The sequence below is a fragment of the Crocodylus siamensis genome, chromosome 5 (genome assembly GCF_052110815.1).
Source record: "Crocodylus siamensis isolate JL-2025a chromosome 5, ASM5211081v1, whole genome shotgun sequence".
NCBI lineage: Eukaryota > Metazoa > Chordata > Crocodylia > Crocodylidae > Crocodylus > Crocodylus siamensis.
In genome coordinates, this window is record NC_143399.1 from 132,873,378 (window position 1) to 132,896,191 (window position 22,814).

The following is a 22,814-nucleotide window of genomic DNA, read 5'->3' on the forward strand; positions in this document are numbered from 1 at the left end:
GTTTCCTGCTGATGAGGAATGAACAATTCAAGTTGAACCAGGGAAAAACCTGGGCTGTTATGTGGCTGCTCAATTTCTGATGAGAACCCAAGTGACCTTTGAGCCTAAAATTCATGGCATAATCTCCTTTTGAGGTAATCAGGCTATGTTTGTGGGCCTGTGTATCCTTTAACAGAAACAGCCCAGTCTACTAAACAAGTAAACATCATCCTGAGAGTGCAAGAAAGAAATATGTCATATTCACAAGTAGGAAACTAAAATGCACAAAGTAGAAAGTAAATGAGCTATTTCTTCACATGATAAGAATCTCAGGGTACAGAGGGATGTAAAAATCTGATCATCCAGGAGGCTTAATCTCAGTTCCAGAGCTGCAAAAACATATACACTCTGCTTAATTTTTCAGGGATTTCATCCTACAAGAGCAGGAATTGAACTGGGTTGGCTGAAGCAAAATTTATCTCGGTGGCGGTTAAAAAACCCCTCAGAGTGGGGATTTCCAAAGGCTGCCAGTGGTGTCCTAACTTTGTTGTCTAGCTCTTTGATCACACAAGCTAACCTTAAGATGTGGGCTGAGTGTAACCAATATTGCAATACGTTTTCAAGCGTGCAGTCTGCCTCAAATGCTGCCGCTAAGATAGATGTCAACTACTCATGTTTGTATCAACAGCATAGTAAAGCCCAATGACAACTTCAAAGTTAACAATATGAACTGTTTCTCTGTTAGTCATAGCACCCAATGAAAGGGAAGAAGGATCATAAGCTCTGCACAATTTACTGTGACAGACCTCTTCTTTGAGTGCCATGAGTAAGGTGATGCTGGTTTGCAAGTACCTCTTGAGAAAACACCTTTTGGGGTTTTTATACCTCAACCCCTCTTATCAGAGAATCAAGAAGATCTGAGGGCAGGTAGTTCAATGCAGCTATAAAGCACCCTGCATGTTGGGCCCCACTTGGATAACGGGTTGTTTTTTTTTAAATGGTACACTGCAAATTGAAATGTTTCAAGGTCATAGATGAATAAATATTTACTAAAGCCAAGCAGTCGTCCAGTCTCAGAACCCATGTTTCAAAAATCTCCTTAAAAAGTGTGCATCCCCAACCTATCTATACTGGGTCATTTGTTTTTTAGAGAAGCTGAATCTACTTCAGTACTAAAAGTCAGCAGGACCCAACGCTGCTTAGCACACTGCAGTCAGGCACATGGTTTTCAGGGACAAATCTCTTTACATTCATAGATTCACAGGTCAAGGCCAGATGTGACTGCTGTGAATATGTAGTCTGATCTCCTGCATAACACAAGCCTTAGAATTTCAGCCAATAATCTCTGCTGTGGAGGGAATTGTTCCTCCCTACTATGTAAATTAGGGGCATCAAGCTCATCTGGCCCTATAATCCAGATCACGGGTGTGGGGCTGGTCTGCAGGCCAGATCAGGTCCATAGACTAGTCTCAAGTGTTGGAGACAGTGAGCAGGGCCAGTCCGATGCAGGTGCTGCATGCAGCATGAGCCCCAGACTGGCCACAAATGCTGCGTTACCAGCAGACCGGCACCATATCCAACAAAGAGGGCTGGTCTGCCATGGGCACCACAAGCATCATACATCCTGGTTTGGCCCTTCCTGCCACATGAAGCACATGCTGGATTAGCTCCGTGTGCCACATGCAGTGTGTGCGGCCAGGTCCAGCACATGCTGGTGGGACTGGTTTGAGACCACCAGGCAGTACCATGGGCCAGGTGATGGGGCAGTGTAGACCAGATCTTTGGCACTCCTGATGTAAATGAACACTGTACACCCCAATAATATTGCATCAACTTACCTTGAATTTTGTTTGATAATTTAAAATCTCTGTGCTCATTTGAAATTTTATTGCAGACAGCTCTTCTTTGCTGGTCTCTTGGAAGTTCTGTGTCTGCTTCTCAGCCATCTCCAGCTGTGCTTGCAGGCTTGGAACAGCTGCAGCACATACCTGAGCCTCCTTCAGTTTCTCTTCCAGGTTCTGGTTCTCTTGCTTAAGCACAGAGATGTCAAGTTGCAGCCTCTCCTGTTCCTTTGCTGCTTGCTCATCCACTTCATGAAGCCTCTCACTGACTTGGGCCAGCTTCTCTTCTACAGTCACCTTTTCAGAGGTCAGGGAACAGATCTGAATCCCGAGTTCTGCCATCTCAGTGTTGGTCCTGTGGAGAAGGTCTTTGTGCTCCACGTTTTCTGTTCTTATAGTTTCCAAACACTGTTTCACCTTAGACAGCTCTTCCTTGAGACTCAGCAAGTTCTCCTCCATCTCAGCTTTCTGATGGGCTTCCTTTTCCCACCCCTTTGTTAGAGCCTCCTCTCTTTGCTTGCACTGCACCAGCTCTTGCACATGGCTTCTGTTGAGTGATTCACTTTGCTCTTTCAGCTGCTGGACCAGCATTTTCTGTTCTTCCAGAACCACCTCGGTGACATCCAGCTTGCCTTGCACCCTCTCTCGTTCATTAGCTGTCTGTTGAAGTTTGGCTCGCAGCTCAATGACTTCTGTCTGCAGCCTAGACACTTCACCATGATTGACCTGCAGCTGCTCTTCAGTCACGGCCAGTCTGGAAGCTAGCTCTTGGGTTTTTTTTTCCTGACACGCTGCCTGCTCCAGCTGGACTTTCTCCACTGAATTCTTCTCAGTAGTAAGGGATTCAATCAGTTTTGTTTGGTGAAGGCACGTTTTTTCCATGCTTAGCTTTTCCATCTCCAGAGCCTCTGCTTTTTTTCTGTGTCTCTCCAGCTCAGCCTCTAGCTGCTTGCACTGCTGCTCCCTGTCCTGGAGCTTCATATCCTTCTCTGCCATCTGCAACTTAAGAGATTCTTCACTTTCCTTCAGGGACAACAAACTCTTCTCCATTTGTAAACTGTTCTGTCTGGCACTCTTGTGCTCTCCTTGCAAGACAGCTAAAGACTCCTTGGTGGCTTCTTCTCTTTGTCTCAGTTCTTGGAACTCAGAACATAGTGCCTGTAGCCTCTCTTCCAAGAGTTGGTTTTGCCTTGTGGTGTTCTGCAAGTCTTCATCCAGCTGTTTGTTCTGGACCCGGAGCTTCTTTTCTTTTTCATCCACTGACACCACGGCATCATCAATCTGACTCTGGAGCTGTTTTTCAGAAGCTCTCAGCCTGACCACCTCAGCTTCTAAAGATGCCTTAGATGCCTCCAAGTTTTTCAGCTTCTCTTTCATCTTCTTCTTGGCTTGCTGCAGACTTGTATTTTCAGATTTCAGCTTTTTGTTGTCTTCACCCATTTCGCTCAGAGCTAAGCTTTGCTGCTCTGTGCACTCCTCCAAGGCCTTTATTTTTTGGCTGAGCTGGTCCTTCTCAAAAAGAAGCTTCTTTTTTTGCTCCTCCAGGCTATGCACATTCTGACTCAGCCTTGCTGTGCGGTCCTCCAGAAGCTCCAATTGCTCTGCAAAGGCATTTACTTTCTGTCTCTGGGTACTTTCCATGATGCTGGACTCCTCCTCAAGTTGGTCTTTTTCTTTTTTGACCTCTTCAAGTTTTTTTTCCAGTGAACCCACCTGAGCCTGCGAGCCCTTCAACTGGATCTGGAGGTCAGCTACCTCCTTGCCTTTCACCGTCAGTGCCTTCTGAAGTGCATCCATTTCCTTTGCTATGGTTTCCAGGCTCATAAGTAATTTTTCACTCTCTTCCCTGGAGTCAGCAGCAAGGCAATCATATCTAGATTCCAGTTCTTTCTGTACCACCTCTTTCAGCTGCAGTTCTTCTCTCACTGTCTTTAGCTGGAACAGGTGTTCATTGCTTAGTTTCTGCATGTCAGCCTTTTCCTCTTCTGCCTGATGAAGTTTTTCTAGTAATTCTTGGATCTTTAGAGCACAGTCATAGTTAGTGGTGGTTTGTTGTTCCTTCTCACCCACGGGAGCATCTATTTTTGCAATGAGTTCCAGGTTCTTCTGCTCTGTAGAGCTCAGCTTGTCACTAAGCTCACTGATGCAAAGGTCCTTCATGCTGACCAAAGCTCGAGTAGTTTCCAGCTCCTGATTCAAGTGGTGCAGTCTTGAGGTGCAGGCCTCCTTGCTGGACTCCAGTTGCTCTAGTTTCATATAGTATTCCTTTTGCTTTTCAGCCGCGTTCAGTTCTAATGACCGCAAGCATTTCTGCAGGTCATGAACAGTACTCTGCGTGGACTGGGAGACTTCACATTGCTTCTGTAGCTCTGCTATCATTTTTGTCAGCCTGGCGTTCTCCTCACTGTAGTTGCTGCTCTTCTCTTTCTCCACTTGCACTTGTTCTTTCTGAAGGCCAATGGCTGCCTGAAACTCCAGATTTTCCATTTCCAGCTGATGAATCCGATCCTGAAGCTCCCTCTGCCTCAACTCTGCCTGGTCAAGCTCCACACGCATCTCTTCAAAACCTTCCAGTTGCTCAGGATTTAAGGAATTATTTGCATCGGGGCTAGAAGGACACTCCTGAGCCTAGGAGCAGAGGGTTGGGGGAGAACAGAGAGTTCAGATTTAAAAAACTGTTGCATTTTTCCTGTATCAGATTAGATTGTACCACGTTAGATTGTACAATGGCTTAATGGTTTTTGATTAATACTGGGTGGTGGTAACATTAATATTCTGGGGCTACAGTACAGTTAGAAGTCAGCATTTTGAGACTCGTGTTACTGATAATCCCTTTCAATTACTTTTTTTTAATTAACAGGCATTTTTATAGAGCTCATGATTCAGGGTCCAAGCACTTAAACCAAATTCAAATTCTAAGTTACTTTCATTTGTTATTTATTTATTCTTTGCATGTTATTTAACTAAGGAAAAATCAGGTCAGTCTGCTCTCAGGCCCCAATTTAGAAAGGCATTTAAACATGCACTTCATTCTTGTTGACTTCAATGGCTCTTAAACATGAGTTTGAATGCTCTGCTGGGCCAAGAGAAAATTTCTCAGAAATTATCAGTGATGTTAGTTTTTAGGTTACCAGTGCTATAAAAGGAAAGCTCCAAGGAAAAGGGTCTGTTTTCCTTGTCACTAATGCAAGTTTTTCTAGCTGTCTACAGTTGTGTAAACTATGTTTAAGACAACTTAAATGTTGGATTTCATTATCAATTGAGAATTTATTTTTATTTTTATTGTCAGGGTTTTTGTAGCTTCCTAAAATCGCAAGTATCAGACAGCCTCTAGACTGGCACTGGCTACATCATCATATAAAGATCTGCACTGTTAAGGAAACATGATTGACACACTTTCATTTGTTATTCCATTACCTGTAGGTAGTTGCTGACTAAACTGCTCATGCTTGAACTGCGACTTGGAGGCTTCCACAAATATGCTGAAGAGCCAAGTGAGGACAATGTCCTCCTGTAAATCACAAGGAAAAAACATGCTATTTTGAAAGGCTAAACATACATGCACATGCCCCCTCCGTCAGTATGCACAGACACAAATTGTCTGCTCTAACATTTGGGATTCTTTTAGGTACAGCCACAGCAGACCGTGAAGCACAGCATGCTAGTGTGCATGGTCTCTGCTTCAGCTAGGACTTTGCACTTGTCCTTGTGGAATTTAATCTGGTTGACTGTGGACCATTTCTCCAGTTTATCCAGGTACTTCTGGGTCCTAGCCCTACCCTGCAGAATGTCTGCACCTCAACCCAAATTAGTATCATCTATAAATTTGCTAAGTGTGCACTCCATGCCAACAAATCAGACCTTGCGTTTATTGTTGCACTCTTAAGTGGGATCAGGCCCACTGAAGCAAATGTATGTCATAAGGTCATTTAATACTGTAAGTGAAAGAGGTCACTATTAGTTTTGTCAGAGCCTCAGCTTTTGGAGTAGAAGGAACTCAGATCACTTTTCACAGTCACTGTGAATACCTGAGTCAACATGGGACATAAGCTAGTGCCCCTTGCAGTAGAAGGAACATTCCTCGGGACTTCATTAGGCACTAGAGTTGGGTCTTCATGTTCAGTATAATAAAGACAATGAAGACCAGGTTGGGCATAGATCTGCCAGAAAGTAAAGTTTTGTGCAACCTTTTTCTCCCCTCCTCCCTTAAATATAAACATCGCAGAAGACCTTGCAGATCAGCTAATATATGTTACAGCTCCAACCATCTGCAAAATTATAAAGCTTGTCTACATTACCTTGCAAATGTTGGCCAAGAAGCATCTAAGTCATAGCCTCTGGATGCCAGGTCAAACTGAACATCAGTGAGCTCATAGAGTTGACCCACAATGTCAGAGCTCATTTTAGATTTCAGAAATGGACTCCTTGCATAGTACCAATCACTAAAAAAAGAAGTCAGTAGTACTGGTTAATACACAGAAAGAAGCATCATTGTCAAGATTATGACATAAAACAATCTGTCATGTCAGAGAAAAATTAAGAGGATCCACTTTGTAACAATCAGACTAACCACTGACTAACTCTGACCCCCTTTTTTGGGAACAAAGGGGGAGGACCTCAGAGTGACAGTAGGGCTATTGAAACCTATGGATCTCCTTACTTGAAAACCCCTTAAACAATAAATCTTTACTTTGGGCTTTGGAAAGGGTATGGCAAGGGAAAAGAATTTGCTACATATTGGACAGTTACACTGTATTCTCTGGTCATACATTTATATTTTGCAAACATTTCTTCTTTTTAAGCAAACATAAGCCAATGTAATGTTCACAGGGTGCAGTAACAGGTTGCACCAGCTAGACTTAGGTACAATGAGGCTAGGAACATAAGTTACATTTGTCCCTGGACAAGTTGTGCCTGTGTTTATCCCAGAACAGGAATATCCCACGATTAGTATGCACATATATTTCCCTTCCAATAAAGGTTTAATGAGCAGCTGAACATGCTGCAATTTTTTTGCCACTAGTTCAATAATGCAACCCTGGGATAGCCATTCAGATGCACGTTGGGATGTACTGTTAGTACTGTGAGTAGTTCTCATCTCACAGACATGTTTAAGATTTATCCCAGGACAGTTCACACATGTCTGACAACTGCACTTTGTACTGGGAAAAAACAGCTTATCCTGGGATAAATATGATGTCTGTAGCTAGATCTGTGAAAGTGTTCTCCCAGAAGCTCTGCTGAATCTCCAGCATGGAAGGCAGAAAACTTTAAGATATACAAGCTCCAAAACACCATATATTTTTCACATATTTCCAGAACAAACCAGGGATAAAACTTTTCATGACCTGCACTCTGCTTTTTAATGTAAAATACGTTAAAATATTTCTGTATGTGATCCCCAAGTTATACATAACTAACCATTGATGCTTGTTATTTCTATTGTCTAGTACAGGGCCAGCAATCATTTCAAACCATGAGATTGGAATACTCTGGCTCCAGTCAGGTGCGGGCTGGGTGGTTTTATAGGGAATCAGCAGCAAAGGGGGTTTACCCAGGTCTGTGCTGGGGCCAGGCAGTAGGAGCTGCGCCAGTGCCGCCACTTTTTCCAGTAACTGGAGGGGAGCTGAGTGAGGGCCAGGCAGCTGGGAAGTGCACCCACACTGCTGCTGCCACTTCTTCCTGCACTCCCCACCCCACCCCACCCCACCCGATCTTCCCCGCTGTAGTACAGGTGCAGCTAGAAGCTGCCTGGCTCCAGCTTAGTTTCCCATCTGCTAGAAGCTGCACTCGCACTGCAGCCAGGCAGCATGGAGCAGGAAGAAGTGCTGGTGATGTAGGTGCAATTTCCAGCTGCCTGGCTCCAGTGCAACTCCTTAATGCCCAGGTCCAGCATGGGCATGGGATGAGGTAAAGACTTCCAGCTCCACAGGCCAGATCCAGTAGCTCCACAGGCAAAATCCAGCTTGCACACCATAGGTTGCTAACTTCTGGTCTCATAATATGTATTGAAAAGTAGAAAACCGGCTAGCCAGTGACAGTGGGTTTGTTTGAAATATTATTGAATTTACTCCTTTTTAATAAGTACTCCATTGATGTCCTGGAGTCTAAAAGTCTCTGTCTTCAGAATTAATATAAAACTGGCAATCTTTCTCATACAATCCTGTGCCCATGTACTTTCACTCTTGCTGCTCTAGAAGGTGAAAGGATAGCTTGGTATCCATATCTATTCACTTCCTTCCTAACTCCCCTACTGAGACTAGTAGTGCTGGTGGTAATGACTGCTTAACACTATCAACATCTGTCTAAGAGGAACTAGACTGGGGCCAACAACTCATTTCATACACACCATAAAACAGCTGTGAGATGGGAACAAATCTCACTATCTGCTGATTGAAGATGGGTATGAACCAGTGACCTAGACTGGACAGGCTTTGTATCCTATTCTCAAATTCTTGAGCCAACCTCATGGAGGGTTTTTAATTTATCTGAATAACTATTGGATCAGTCGCATATGAGCTAGAGATGAACATCCTGCATCTTCCAATCCTCACAAAGGTACCTTGATATTTACCTTGTTACTTTGGTGTTCATAAAACATTGCTGCAAGGTGTCAGCTAGCCTTTGGTGTACTAAGGAGTAACGTATAAATGCTCTTCCTTTACCAAGAGATGTTCTCAGCTGGGAAGAACAAGCAACAAAACAATAACTTTTAAACACTAAATACATACACAACACATACAGAAAGCATGAATAGCAATTTGGGTTCTTAGAAGTGATGGTAGGTACATCCCCACCAGACTTTCTCACCATCCCAACACTGAGTTGTGGTCTTTTGTGTCTGACAAATACGAAATTGTCATTTTACTGATAGGAAACAGATATACAGAAGGTAGCAAAGGACAGACTGTGCCCCCAAATGTACATATAAAATATCTTCAGATTATACAAGACAAGTAAATTTGCATTAGACTGTGCCATCGTTATACTGCATAATACTATATTTCAGGAATAGTGTATCTATTGAAGTCAACGAGTCAACTCATGAAGTGAGGTGCTAGTCAACGTAAGTATTGCCGAACTCTTTTTTTTTTTTTTTTTGCTTTTGAGATCTGTCTGTTTTGTTTTTACAACCAAATTATTTGGTACCCTTCAAAATATAGAGAGATGTAGTTAGCGGTGTTACTATGAAATCAAGTAGAAGGCAGGGTAGGTTTGCACCTTGTAGACTAAGTAAATATTAGCTCTTAAAAACTTGTACTACAGATATATGATGCTCCAACCAAAGTAGATAGGTACACTGAAAGTAGTTTAAAATAGGTAGATTGAAAGCAGCACCCTATGGGTACCTGAACAACACCACAAAAAGTGGGATGAGACTGATTCTCATCTCAAGCCCTTCATAAGCAACCAAACACCCTATCCGCCCAGGTATGAGCTCCCCCAAAACTTATGGATTAAACTAAACAGTAGTGGTGCACCGATAAAAGATTTTCTTGGCCAATACTGATAGCTGACTATTAACCAGCCATATCAGCCAATACTGATCTGATCGCTGATTTACAGAAATGCAGCTGGGCAGCTTGGAGAACCACGTCCTGCTGGTAAATCTGTAGGCCGGGTTGGGGGAAGGTGTATGGGGGGGGTGCAGATTGAGGGAGGGAGTGGGGCAGGGGCTGGGGCAGGGGCAGGTGCTAGCCAGCCAGGGCAGTGAATAGAAACCCAGGGTGGGGCGCAGGATGTAGCTGCGGGCAGCTCCCCACTGCTGTGTGCACCCCTGGGGGAGGCACAGGAGAGTATGTGCCTCCCTCTTCCAGATTTCTGTGCAGGGAGGATGCAGGCTGCCCGCTGTGGGCTTGGGGACAGGGGCTGTGCCATCTTCTTCTTGGCGGAGGGGTGGGCCAGGGCTGGGAGCAAGGTGGGCTCAGCTGTGTGGGGTGGTCAGCAGTGGTGGTGCTGGGAGGAGTGGCTACAGGAGAGCTACGGGGAAGTTTGGGGTGGCTATAGCCCCCCAAGACTTCCCCTAGTGCCGCCCCTGCTTGGGATACTCTGCTTTGCTGCCTTTCCGTCAGGAGCCCTGCTCAGCTGATGAGTACAATCCATTACAATTTGTCCTGTAACCCTGCCAGAATTAATAGAGCTAGGTAAGACTGGGCACTCTCAGCACTTCCAGAATGAATGAAAGCCTCCAGCTGGTGGGAATAGTGTATGGACAGTGTTGCTGACAGTAAAGTTTTTTTGAAAGAGATGTAAAAGCAAAGACACAAAAAGATATATTTTAACATAAGTTTTTCTTCCTTTGAGAATAAGAAAAATAAGCTCAGTGGCTTGGTTCACTCAATTTGGAACATTAGGGACGGCTTCATTAATGCGGATGCAATTTTAATGGGTTTCACAAGCTCTCTCACTCAGTGACCTAGTGAATATATACTGTAGCTGCACAAAGAGGGAAGGGAAAAGTTATTCTTTATTCATTATTCTATGATTTCTAAAACTGTGATTAACATCACATCCTCTCATTTCCCTACTTCCAAACAGAAAACATTCTTCCTGGAAAACACTTCAAGTTATGGTTTGGAAGCATATACAGGTTCATCTTTCAACTGCTGATCTCCACCTGAAGTCAGGGGAAATAGCCTAAAAGCAACTCCTCTGACTTCTATTGTTTCATTTCAGAAACAGAATCTTACACACCTGCTACCTGAAGTAGTCAACTGATTTTTTTAAATCATAAGCCACAAGTAAAAAAAAAAATCCCCCAAACTTCTGCAGCTATTTAAAGAACACAACATTGTTGAATGGTGAAATTTAAGCCCACCGTAAGGTGTTTTAAAAATCTTTTGAAACCTTAAGGCAGACAAGAAGAAATCAGTATTAACTGGGAAGAGAAGACACAGAATTTAAAATAATCATCAGTCAAACCAAAGTTCAATCAAAGTTTCCAAGCTAGATATGGAAAAAACAAGATCAGACGAAGCTCTTATTAAACTACACAAATGCAGAAGGTTTCTGTGGTGTAGGTTGTAGCCTTCTGGTCTAAGGACACAGGCAGACAAGGCTCTTTGGGTAAATCTGATCTCTTTTATTAGACCAACTCAAATAGTTGGAAAATTCTTCTTAGCAAGCTTTCAGGTTTAAATACTTCAGTATTTAGCTTGGGACCTTTGACTGAACTTCAGTATTTATGCCTGAAAGCTTGCTAAGAAGAATTTTTCCAACTATCTGAGTTGGTTTAATAAAAGGTTTCTGTTGTTCATATGCCTCTCACCACATGCAGACAATTACGTGCACCATAATCTGGGGCTGATATGGTCAGATAACATAAATACACCTTCATTTTTATCTGAAGCAGGAGTGTCAAACCTATTTGAATTGGTAGGCATCATTTAAACTACAGGACTTCTCATGGGCAGGATCCAGCACACAGGTCTTCTCACTAGAGTTGCAAGGGCTAGCACATGAGGAGTAAAGTTGTTGCTGCTGATTTAAATGCCAGGTGGCAATCAACACCTGGAAATTCTGCTGCAGGGAAGGGGGCAGGTGGTTGTAACAGGGAACACTTGCCCTGTTATTAGACAGTGGAGAAAGAGAGATGGAGGGACAGAGGGCAGAGGGATTGAAGAGAAGGGAGTCACAGGCTGGAGTATAGAGAGCCAGTATCCTCAAAGATGAAACAGCAGTGGCTTAAGGACTCACCAATTAACTCATTAAGCAACTCATTCACAGGTTGAGACTGGAAAGCCCGACCTGGCTACTTAAATCCCTACCAGAGGATGGGAAGGGAGGGGAGAAGTGTTCAAGCAAAACTGGAATCAGTGTTTGCAGAACAAGATGTCTGAAGCAGAGGTGAGGGGCTCCTGATGCCAAAGTGGGATGCCTTAGCTGGAGGAGACTGTGGAAAGGGGCAAAGCAGCCTACTACTGAAACCTGAATGCTGAGAGAGACTGATTAGACGGGATATGACTGTATTGTTCCTTTCTTTTTCTTTCGCACTGCATAAGCGATCCCAGTGGTTTGGGATGGGATTGTGAAAGGAGGAAAGAGGTCCCAATAAGAGCCTGAGTGGGCAGAGGTGTGGCCGGGGGCCTAGTGCCCATGAAGAGCAGTGAATGGTCACAGGCCCCACATCATGAGACTGGAGTCAGTGGATTTTGAGAGTGGCTCCTTCCAGAGAATCAGGATCCAGGTGGATAAAGAAGCCCCAACAAGGTGGTGCTTATGCAGAAAGGGTGAGCCCCTAGGGAGGTGGTAAACAAAGCAGGATGCCCGTTCCAGGGGTAGGGCAGAAGAAGCAAAGAGCAAAAGTCTGGTGAACAATACATGTAGTGGAAATAACCCCCGACTGCCGCCTGCCTCCTGAACTTAGGTAAATCGAGGTGTGGTAGGAGAGCCAAGAGAAAGGGAGGTAAAGCAGGGACCAGGGGAATCATGACAGGCAGCTACAGCTTGCAGGTGACTGGGGAGATCAGACTGATTGCCTTTATTTTCAGCAAAGCTGTCATAGTGGTGTTAACGCCTCAGTATTGGCCATGCCAACACAGTGGTTCTGGGAGCCAGAGTAAGAAGCCCCACGGACAGATCTAGAGGTAATTCATCCACCAAAAAGAAGCTGTGTGGGCCAGATGACCCACCTCCACAGGCCAGATCTAGTGTGCAAGCTATGTTTGACACCCCTGATCTAAAAAAAATGGAAGAGAGGAATGTAGATTTTGAGATGGCATGACAGTTAACTATACTTTAAGAAAATTTCTCTAGTGTAAATTATGTTGTTTTAATCTGAAGGTCTTGATCTCTATCTTCAACTTTAATCCATTATAACAATTCTCTAGTAACAATTTTGTTTCAGTAACTTAATAACTCTTTTCTTATTATTAAAAAAAGTGCAATGTCCCCACTTGGGAATAAATGGCTGAGGAGAAATAAAGAGGAAAAAAATGAGTCCAGTGATATTATTGGATATTCTTCTCACTTTAGAATATAAGCACTTCTTAGAATAATCAATTATGAATTAACAGATGATGTTTTTTCATGACATGTGAGTCTTCCAGTTCAAACAGAAAACCTTTCTTTGCCAAGCTGGAGATTAGACTACTTTAGACCACTATATGTGTATTTTAAAAAGCACTCTTCACAAAGGTCTAAAAGAGATCTGATATAGAGCATGTAGCTGTCTTTCAAGTAAGACTTTATTTTGTTTAAAAACCGTAAGTATTATAAGAATACCATTTTTTTAGGGAAAATTTAGAAAAATGATTGTTTTCAATCTTTAATGAAAACAAAAAAACCTTTCATTCGTTTTTCTACTACCACCTTTTCCTTCTTTCCTCCTTATTGTTACTTTTCAGTGGTAATTTTTAAAATCAGTGTTTTTAGAAGCTTTGAACTGAAAATGTATGCAAATGTTTAAGAAAATTGCAACTTCTTGTTGATTTCCACCCAACCATTAGCCAGAAGCAGCAGCAGAGGTATATACTTTTAAGTGTAACTGAAGTCATCAACAGATGTAAAACAGATCTCTGCAACTCATGCAATTCAGCAGGGATATAAAGTAACAGAAAGTCAGGATGCAGTGAATTGGGGTTGTGTGTGGCTTTGGAAGCAAGCAAAAAGACCACAAATAAAGAAGAATTCTGCAGGGAATGAATACCTGGTTTTAAAGTCAATGGGGTAACAATTCCAGCCCAAGAGGCAAGACACTGGTAGAATCTAATATTAGGAAAAGAAATGCCTTAGTTTTAGCTTTGCCTTGTCTTGGGAAGGAGCTTTCACACACATGGACAGCTGGCTCTGAGACTAGAAGGTCTGCCACCCAACATGGGAGGCCTGTGTTCCTCTTACCTCTTCTGTCTATACAGATGTCTTTTAGGTACTTGGGAAAAATATTTGATTTTTATTTAAATTTAATTGTCTCCCCAACCTCCTGAGCTGAAAGTGGAAATTGAAGAAAGGCTGAGGAGAAGATGCTTCATATCTGAAAGTCCAGACAGAAACCAGGGAAGGGAGTAAGGGTTTTCTTGATAGCCAAAAAGAAAACTGGAAAAAGGGCCTAAGGAGAAGGAAAAATGGATAGGGAAAGCAGGGACTGACTGCTCTGGTAGCAGTCATGCTAGTCTCCTAACTGGCTCTTTGACTACATGGAAAAGTCCCAAGATAACAGCGTCAGGGCTGCTGGCAGGGAAATCCTGAGAGAAGAGATGAAAACATCTGTATAATCACCACATCACACAAATAGCACAGCAGGAGACAGTAAAACTAGACATCTCAGCACACCCTCAGCAATGCTCCAATTATCCTCATGTCTGATTCAAGTCATCCCTTCCCCCACAGACTCAGAAAGGATCAACCCAAAAAAACTTCTCACAGTACTTACCTCACTAATAGATTTAACGATTTAAGGTTTGCTCTCTGTTGATGCTGGACTGAGGTTTTATTACTGTGCTATTTACCAGTGTGTACTTTGCTTAGCTTCATGAGAACAAGTTCACTTTTTATCCTCTTCATGGCAGCATACCTCAGGCGATAAAAACCACTCCCTCCACCCCTCCAAATGATTACATGGTGTTTTATACCCTCAGAGCACTGTGCAAACACTGCCTGAATAGGGACATGAAGCCAAATGCTTTGCTCAGTTACTCTCATTCAATCTCACTGAATGACTGAAAAGTGATGAGAAAGGTAAACGTTTGTTTTCTCTCTCTCATTGGATCAAATCCTGCCCTTATGTAACCTATGCACATGAAGGCAGGCTTGACTCCCTTGATTGTATTTTGATCCAACCCCAGCAGTAAATTATAGGCATTTGCACTAAAAAGGCATCCTTCCCACTGTTCATCGACTGTTTTCTTTTCTTAGGGGAACCAATAACATGACATTAATTCAGATACTTCAGGGCTAAGATGAGGTCCCTGGGACAAATTGTATGAGTAACTGCATAACTACACAGTCTCCTTCTAAATAATTTGGCGAACAAGTTACGGTGGCTTACCTTTCAGATGGGTATTCTATGAAGTTCCAAGTTTCTTCTACTATATAAAAAGCAGGAACAGCATAAGTCTATATCTGAGGGGTTTTGTAGTGCTCCCAGTAGGCATACAGAAATATGAACTACTTGTTGGAATGATTAATCGACCCAATCTACTTACTTCTGTAATAGACTTGACAAAGCGGATTCCATCATTAGCTCCTTTGACTTTAGCCAGACAGTCACAGATATAATCCCAGTAGTCTTTCCTGTTCCCCAGCAGCGTGGTCTTTTCTTTCTGGTCAAACTTGGATGGAAAAAACCATAGTGGGTAAAACCTGAAGTCACTGAAATGCATATGGCTATACTGATATCATGTTCCTCTTGCATGAGTATTCACATTCACAGCTCTGATTCATTTTAATTAATGGGACAGGCATGTGCGAAGAAGGAAGAAGCCCTTGAACTCTATCAGTGAGCTTTGGTGAATCCGAATGCTGTACTGTAATTCACAATATAAATCAGAATCCTCAGCTTAATTAGAGAACAACCATCCAAACCCATTTAGAATTATGTTAGCTGAGTGCTGCGGTCTATGATCACTCCCAAAATAATGTCTTGTACTAGTGTGGGTGAACACATTCAGTAAAAACTACCTAAAATAGGCATATAAATCCACACTGCTCAAGATGAAAGCAAGGCAGAGTTCAAAAAGCTTTCCTAAAGGTGGGGAAGCATTCTCAGTTCTGTTTTATAAACTAAGGCAAAAGACTGGTTAAATGACATGTCCATGGTCAAAAAGGGAGCAATTCCTAGAATTACGAAATGAATTAGATCATCTGGAAAAAGAACTGTATGACAGTGATTCAGTCTCTGTCTCCACTAGGGCCAGGTGCCTGGCTAGTTTGGCTATCAATAACAGGGAAGCTACAGAGGGACTGGCTACAGCGTGGGCTCTAAAAACCCCACCTGTGATCCCTGGTACTTATTCAAATTATTTTGCACAATAACGTCAATCAAAAACCTATATGTTATTCTGGTCATTACAATTATGCTATCAGGGATAGCTAGATATACTTATCTTGCATTAAAAACTCTCACAGACCTTATTACGAAAAGTTCTGTATGCTGATATAACATGGTGCGTTTCCAAAGCCAAGTGAAAAAGCCCCTTAAACAGTGCAAAATCCCTTGTATTTTCAAAGTAGATTGCTGAATAAAAGACATTACAACAGATATAATAAGCACTGGCCTGCACTTCAACCCAATAACTAAAAGGAAGATGGCTTGTATTGTGATTGCTCTAATACATTCTGATTTTTTTACTGCTATCTAAATACCAAATCTTAAAGGAACACAAAAAAGACAGAAAATCCCTCAGCAGATCTGACAGAGAAAGTAGCAAATGTTGCTTCTTACCTGTAAAAGGTACTCAAGCTTGTAGGAAAATTTTTGTAAGTTGATGCTGTCATCTGTGATTGGCTCCCCTCCTTCTTTAAATTCTTTGCTTAACTCTGTCACAGCATCTTTAAAACAACACACCAGAACAAGTAACTAAAAAGAGATGTTTGGCATACCTAAGTAACTTTAAACCAATAAATGAACACATGGATTGCTTCTCTACACAGTGCATATGTGTTCTTTTTCTTTCAGTCAGAGCATTTGAATGACACTGCAGAATTTTGCTGCTCTGATCACGATCCCATGCTGAGCAAAGCAAAAAGTTACAGTTCAAACAGTGTTAATTTGTAATATTGTTTTATTTCTCTTGCATACATAGCTAGTTAATAATATTTAGCAACCCCACCCTCCCAGAAGCTGCTGTAGAAAGCAAACCAACTGTAAAATGTTGAAAACCTCAAAGCACATTTTCCCTCTGCTGCTTTTATGGAGGAAGGTATTTTTTCCAATCTTTATGAACATCAATGACTGCTGGTTTGCAGGGCCAATGAGAATTCTAGCAAATGTAAGCTGCTGAAGAGGATCAGTGGGTTCAGTAACAAGAACAGCCATTTGATCAGCACATTTATCTCCTCAGTGTTTTATTCTGGAAGCTTTAGAGTGCCCTTGTTACAATACACAAAGGGGGGGGAAACATATTTACAAAACTAGAAACAAACAAAATAACCCCCGCTCCTATCTGTAAAGCTCTGCTGATTCAAAGAATCCATCTATCTCAGCGGCTTCTCTTCAAGTAGTATCACAAATGACTGATTTTATAGTGTTCTCTATCCCCCTGGAGGGCTTGACCAGGCTTTAGGTCCCCAGTCCAGCTTCATTAAATTGTTTGAGGCTAGGTAGGATAATCCTTCCTTGCTGCAAATCAAATAGGGTCTCTGTGCTGAGTTCCAGCTTTGCTATGTAATATATCTTTGCTTTTTCCTCACTTGAAGTGTGAAAGGCAGACGGCAGGGCAAAGTGCACCTCAGGGCATCTTTACATGTGTGAGGGTGGGGGGTTTCAATTAGAGCAGCTCTCAGGAGCCACTCTAATTAAAGTGCCAACAGACTCTCATATATTCAGCATCCCATACTTCAAAATGGTGGTGGGGGCACTTTAACTAAAGCTCATTAGCTATTCTGAAGCGTGGGCACGCTGAACACATGTGACACAAAGGCTGCTGGAGGGTGCTAATTAGCACGCTCCAGCAGACTTGATTAATCAAGTCTGCTCCAACGTGTGTTAATTAGCATGTGTTGGAGTAGGCATTGGGCACGCGCATAGGTGCCTTCAGAGACTAAGTGGTTCAGAGAAGTATAAGCTTTCATTGGTGATGGAGACCATCACGTAAAAAAAACATATAGCTTTCTGAACCTGTTAGTTAAGGTGCCACCTCTCCCGGGGCAAAGGCAGCAGGGCACAGAGGGCATCCCGCCTCTGACACATGCACAAACCAAGGGTCACATGCCCCCCACGTCTCCCCCAGGGGTATGCACAGTGGCAGGGAGCCATGCTCCCTCCTCCACAGACAACCTGCCCGCGGCTCCGTCACATGACCTGCCCTGACCCCAGGGTCCTTTTCATCCCAGCCCCTGCCCCTGTCCCTGCCCCACTCCCTCCCTCACTGTGACGGCCTCAAACTGCACCCCCAATGCCCCTGCCTTTTCCCCTCCTTCCTCCTGCTGCTGCCCGCCCCCTCCTGACCCACAGTACCCCACATCCTGCCAGGCCATGCAGGGATCCCCCCTTCCCAAGCTCCAGACCTTCCTGCGCAGACCCCCACAGGCTCCAAACCCCATACACACACCCACAGCCTCACAAATTCCACCCCCCAACCCCACCCATACAAAGTACCTGCATAATTGAGTTTTTAGCTGTGCAATTAAAAACTTAATTAACTGAGACTAATTTTTTTAATCGCACAATTAATCATGATCAATTTTTAAAATTGTTTGACAGCCCTAACTGGTAGGCCTGTGCAAATAGGGAAGTATTTGATTTGGATTTGGATTTGGCCGGTTCAGAGGACAGTGATTTGATTTGGAGATTCGGATCACTGTCCCAAATCCATTCGGCCACATCGGCTTCAGAAGATTTGGCACTGATCTGGAGAGATTTGGTCACAGCCTATAATGGGGAATCACTGAAATACCTATAATGTTGTCATTTTTTGGCAGATCTGGATGAAGACAGCAGGGATGGTAGCTCCTTCGGAGGGCATGAGGCCTGCCAGGTTTCAAGGAGATAGGTGCAGGGGTTTCTGGGAAACTGCACCTCAAGCTTCTGAAAGCAAAACTCGTGACGTGGGACTGTATGTATGTGTTAAGGCACAGCGGGGTGAAAACAGCAGGGATGGCAGCCTGTAACGGGGGGCCTTTTCGGTGCTCGGGCAGAAACAGCTCACAAAAAGTACAGAAAGCCTGCAGACAGAGGCTTATATGCTGTTTCTACGTCCCTCTCCCAGAGCCCTGTGATTGGAAGAGGACTCAGGGAAAGATGACAGTCACTGGACAGCTACAGATGTCAGTCTTCCCCCCACACTCCCCTTCCCTCTTCTCAGTTTCTGTTCCCCTGAAAGACTGCCCTCTGAATCTCCAAATCTTCTTCTGAATCTTTTCCAAATCGATTTGGAGGTTTGTTTTGGTCTCCTGATTCAATTCGGATTTGGTGATTCAGCCTTCGAATCAGGCCGAATCTTCTCTGAATCAAATAGGCGACCAAAGCTTTGTACACCCCTACTAACTGGAACCTTTCCATGCCATCCTCCTGTCTCATTTCCCCTGAGATGTCTTATGAAATAGTGGCTAATGATGCTCATTTTAATCATATTAATAAATAACAATTTAAATTGTAGAACTATTGTAGTTGTTGACTGTTTATGGTCACATATTGACAACATACATTATTTTGCATGCATACAGCACTCCTTGCCTGGAGGAATATTATTTAATTCACTTACTGGAATAGAGGGATGTTACTAGTGAAGTTTCTTGAGGATCAGTATTGGGCTTAATATTATTTAACATTTTTATTAACACTACTGTGTTAACACAAAAAGTATGAATATGCTAAGGAGATTTTCTGATGACACAAAGTTAGGAGGCACTATCAATGTAGAGGAGGACCAGAATAACTTCCAGAAAGAACTGGATGTTCTTGAAGACTGAATTTACAGAAAAGGAATAAAAAAACCATACAAAATGCATGGTTATGCATATCGGAACTAATAAAATTGGTCCTCATCTATTAGAAACAACAGGGACGATGAAAGGCCTAGGTGTATAAATCACAGGGTGACTAGAAGGCACAAATATTATGAGACCACAAAAAAGGCAACTGCAATCCTGGCTTATACGAGGCAATCCTTGCAGAGATAGGGAAATACAACTGGACTATCTAGTATATCTAGAGCTTTATATATTCCATTAATGTCTAGGAAACCATGTATAATTCTATTCAACCACATTCAAGAAAGATTCATTCAAGCTGGAATACTAAAAGGCTTGGCTTGTTCAACCTAGCAAAATGAAGAGTGAAAGGGAACACATATCCATGAGCTGTTTAAGTTAGACAGTATCAGCACAAGGACAAATACATATAAATAAATAAATAAATAAAAGTAAAAATGAATAAATTCAGGAGACAGATTAGAAGAATGTTTCTAACTATCAGAGGATCTAAAATAGTTTTCCAACAAGAGAAGTGAGGGGAATAACCCTAACTGATTTGAAGATGAATCTTTATAAATTCATGTGGTTACCTGAATTGATAGGACTCCAAACTAGATCTCTCAGCAAGCCTTTTTTAGTTTTATGTCCTACACTTTTGAGCACTGACAACACCTCCAATGAAAATATGATCATTTCTGAGATAAGGAAACTGAAGGACAAAAATACTGTCCAGTGATTTAAGGAGCTCCAAGTTTTTTTAGGAATATTGAGGAGGAGAGTTTTATAGTCGGTAGGGTTGGAAGGGACCTGAGCACATCAAGTCCAAACCCCTGCCATGGGCAGGAAAGGATGCTGAGGTCAAATGACCCCGGCTAGGTGTCTATCTAGCCTCCTTTTGAAGACCTCCAGGGTAGAAGTGAGCATCACTTCCCTTGGAAGTTGGTTCCAGTTCCTAGCCGCCCTGACTGTGCAGTCGTGCTTCCTGATGTCTAGCCTGAACCTACTCTCGATCAACTTGTGGCCGTTATTCCTAGTTACTCCTGGGATCACTTGGGCTTGATTTTCAGAGATGCTGAGCACTTGCATTTCCTTTCCACTGCAGCTGGATTTGTAGGCTCACAGGGCACTTTTACATATGCTTCAACATGTTCTGATTAGAATGCGTTGGAGCAGACTCACCTTCTCCCCTCGCTGTCAACACTACCAGTGGCATCTGCGGCCAGTCCTTAATTGCCGCTGCCTGCAACCTGCCGCCCCCCTGGTCCCTGACAGTGCTGTGGCTCCCTGTGGGACCTCACTGCTCGTTGCTGCCATGCTCCTGCCACCCCCAGTGCCACTGCCACCTGCAGGAGCTTCCCATGCCCACCCAGCCTCCAGGGTCATGCGGCGTTCATGGGTTTGATTAATCGAGTCTGCCAGAGTTTTGTAATCACAATGCTTCAGTGTGCTGCAGCATCTTGTGTATTCACCTCACATTTCAAAACGGTGGCAGTGATGCTTTAACTAACACTCACTGAACAAGCTTTAGTTAAAGCACTTCCGCCTTTCTAAAGTGCGGGATGCTGAATACAAAAAGCTGCAGGTGTTTTAATTAGAGCGGCTCTCAAGAGCTGCTCTAATTAAAATGCCACCCCCCACCCTGGAGCACATGTATAGGCACCCACAGTGCTTATAAAAAGTAGGCCAAGAGGCATCTCAAACCTTATATCCAAAACCATTGTTTGATTTTGAAAATGTCTTAGTTCAAGTCTGAACAGGAAATCCGTGACAAAATTGGGAAAACAGCAATGACTTCCTAATTTATTTGTGTCTTATCCACAAAACCATCTTTCATAGCTCTGCCTCCTCACACCCGTCTTTCATTACTCAGGCAAAATTTTCCCTGTCTTCTCTCCCATTCTTCCGTACCTTGGGAGGCCTAACTTCATTGTCTGAATAACATTTTTGTTCCTGTGACTATCTGTGATCCATAAACACGGAAAAGAAAGTTCTGATTTCTCACTTACATTAATTTTACAGGACTGTCTCTCTGCTCATTTTACTGGAGATAGTCCAGATTTATACCAGTGTAAGAGAAGAATCCTGCCTACTGTTTGCAGAGACAGCGAATCCTAATCCCAAGGGGATGTTTTTCATTATAAAATTGATACAGTACACAATTTGATATCCTAAATACAGCAGAGTAAATTTCATGCAGAATATGAGATAAGAGTTACATCAACACCGAACAAACATGTCAAATTATAAATGCCATGCACAGATTTCAGACAATTATAAACAAACCAACCTTGTGCCAAAATAGCAAAAACATGAGGAATGCAGACTGGCCTGTAAAATCATGTCTGTCAACAGGCAGCGTACCTTGCAAATCCCGGATAATCCTCTGTAGCTGGCTTTCTCCACTGGTTGCTGCCATCATGAAAACCAGAGGGGCTGCAAGCCTATGATGTTAAACTTTTCATCCATCTACAAAGAAACAGCAGATTCCATGTCCATGATGACCACTCAGCTGGTAAAGATCAGTCTTCTTTGTAGAATCTGAAGCTCTGGAAGTAGAAGATCTTCTTTATATATAATCTGATGCTAATAATGCACCCATGCTCAGTTGTGGCACTTCAGAGTTTTAAATATTAAATGGGTTTCTGTAAAGCTGGTTTCCCCCTAGCAGCCCTAACTTACTACTTTCTTTCTAATTAACCTTTGTGTTCAGGGTTTCTGTGTTACCCCCTCCCTCCCATTATCAAAGTTATCCAGGCAATTCGGGCAACAAGTTTCACCCCCTCAATAGAGCTACAACAGAGGCTCCTCTCACCAGCTGCTCCAACCTGGGAGTCTAGACAGTTGGGTTTCTGATCCAAAGGAATTTCTGATTACATGATTGTTTCCCTGCAGGAACTCTATGCTACACCACTTCTTTGTGAGAACACTGTTATAAGCGTATTTAATTCCCTCTAGTGAGCCTCAGCTTTACTAGCCACACTACCAAGAATGACCAGTTCTGCTCTAGGTGAAATAAGGTCTGATTCCCTCCTCTGAGATCACATGACACTCCTAGTCTGATCTGCTCAAATCACTGATAACCGCTGCAGTCCAAAAACTCAAGGCAAGTCTGGTCAGATCTTAGTATATCCAGTTTCCAGTCTGTGTAACGTAGGGGTGTCAAACATACAGCCTGTGGAGCCTCTGTGTCCAGCCTGCTGGGCTGACGATAGGCCACTGGAAGTTGCAGGGCATGGGCTGCTGCAAAATTCTGGGCCCCTTGGCTCTATTGCCATGGCTCTCAGTGGTGAACGCGGATCACAGCTGCCATCCCCAAACTGTCACTCTGCACCTGGGCCCCATCCTCAGGACTCCTCATGGCCCTCAGACCCTGCACTACCACTGGGCCTACCACCACTGCACTGGCCATGGCAGTGACCCCTG

General features: G+C 43.1%; 1 protein-coding gene across 1 annotated transcript in view; it reads right to left on the bottom strand.

Moving 5' to 3' along the window:
- The window catches only part of FYCO1 (FYVE and coiled-coil domain autophagy adaptor 1), a 77,153-nt gene that overhangs the window by 40,376 nt on the left and 13,963 nt on the right, over nucleotides 1–22,814 (bottom strand). Inside the window, exons 2-8 of the mRNA XM_090046348.1 lie at nucleotides 21,753–21,937; nucleotides 16,201–16,307; nucleotides 14,963–15,088; nucleotides 8,395–8,501; nucleotides 6,119–6,262; nucleotides 5,238–5,331; nucleotides 1,818–4,448 (exon numbers count right to left, since the gene is read on the bottom strand). Coding sequence (XP_089902474.1) covers nucleotides 1,818–4,448; nucleotides 5,238–5,331; nucleotides 6,119–6,262; nucleotides 8,395–8,501; nucleotides 14,963–15,088; nucleotides 16,201–16,307; nucleotides 21,753–21,810 — 3,267 coding nt within the window. The 5' untranslated portion in view covers nucleotides 21,811–21,937. The remainder of the gene's footprint in view (nucleotides 1–1,817; nucleotides 4,449–5,237; nucleotides 5,332–6,118; nucleotides 6,263–8,394; nucleotides 8,502–14,962; nucleotides 15,089–16,200; nucleotides 16,308–21,752; nucleotides 21,938–22,814) is intronic.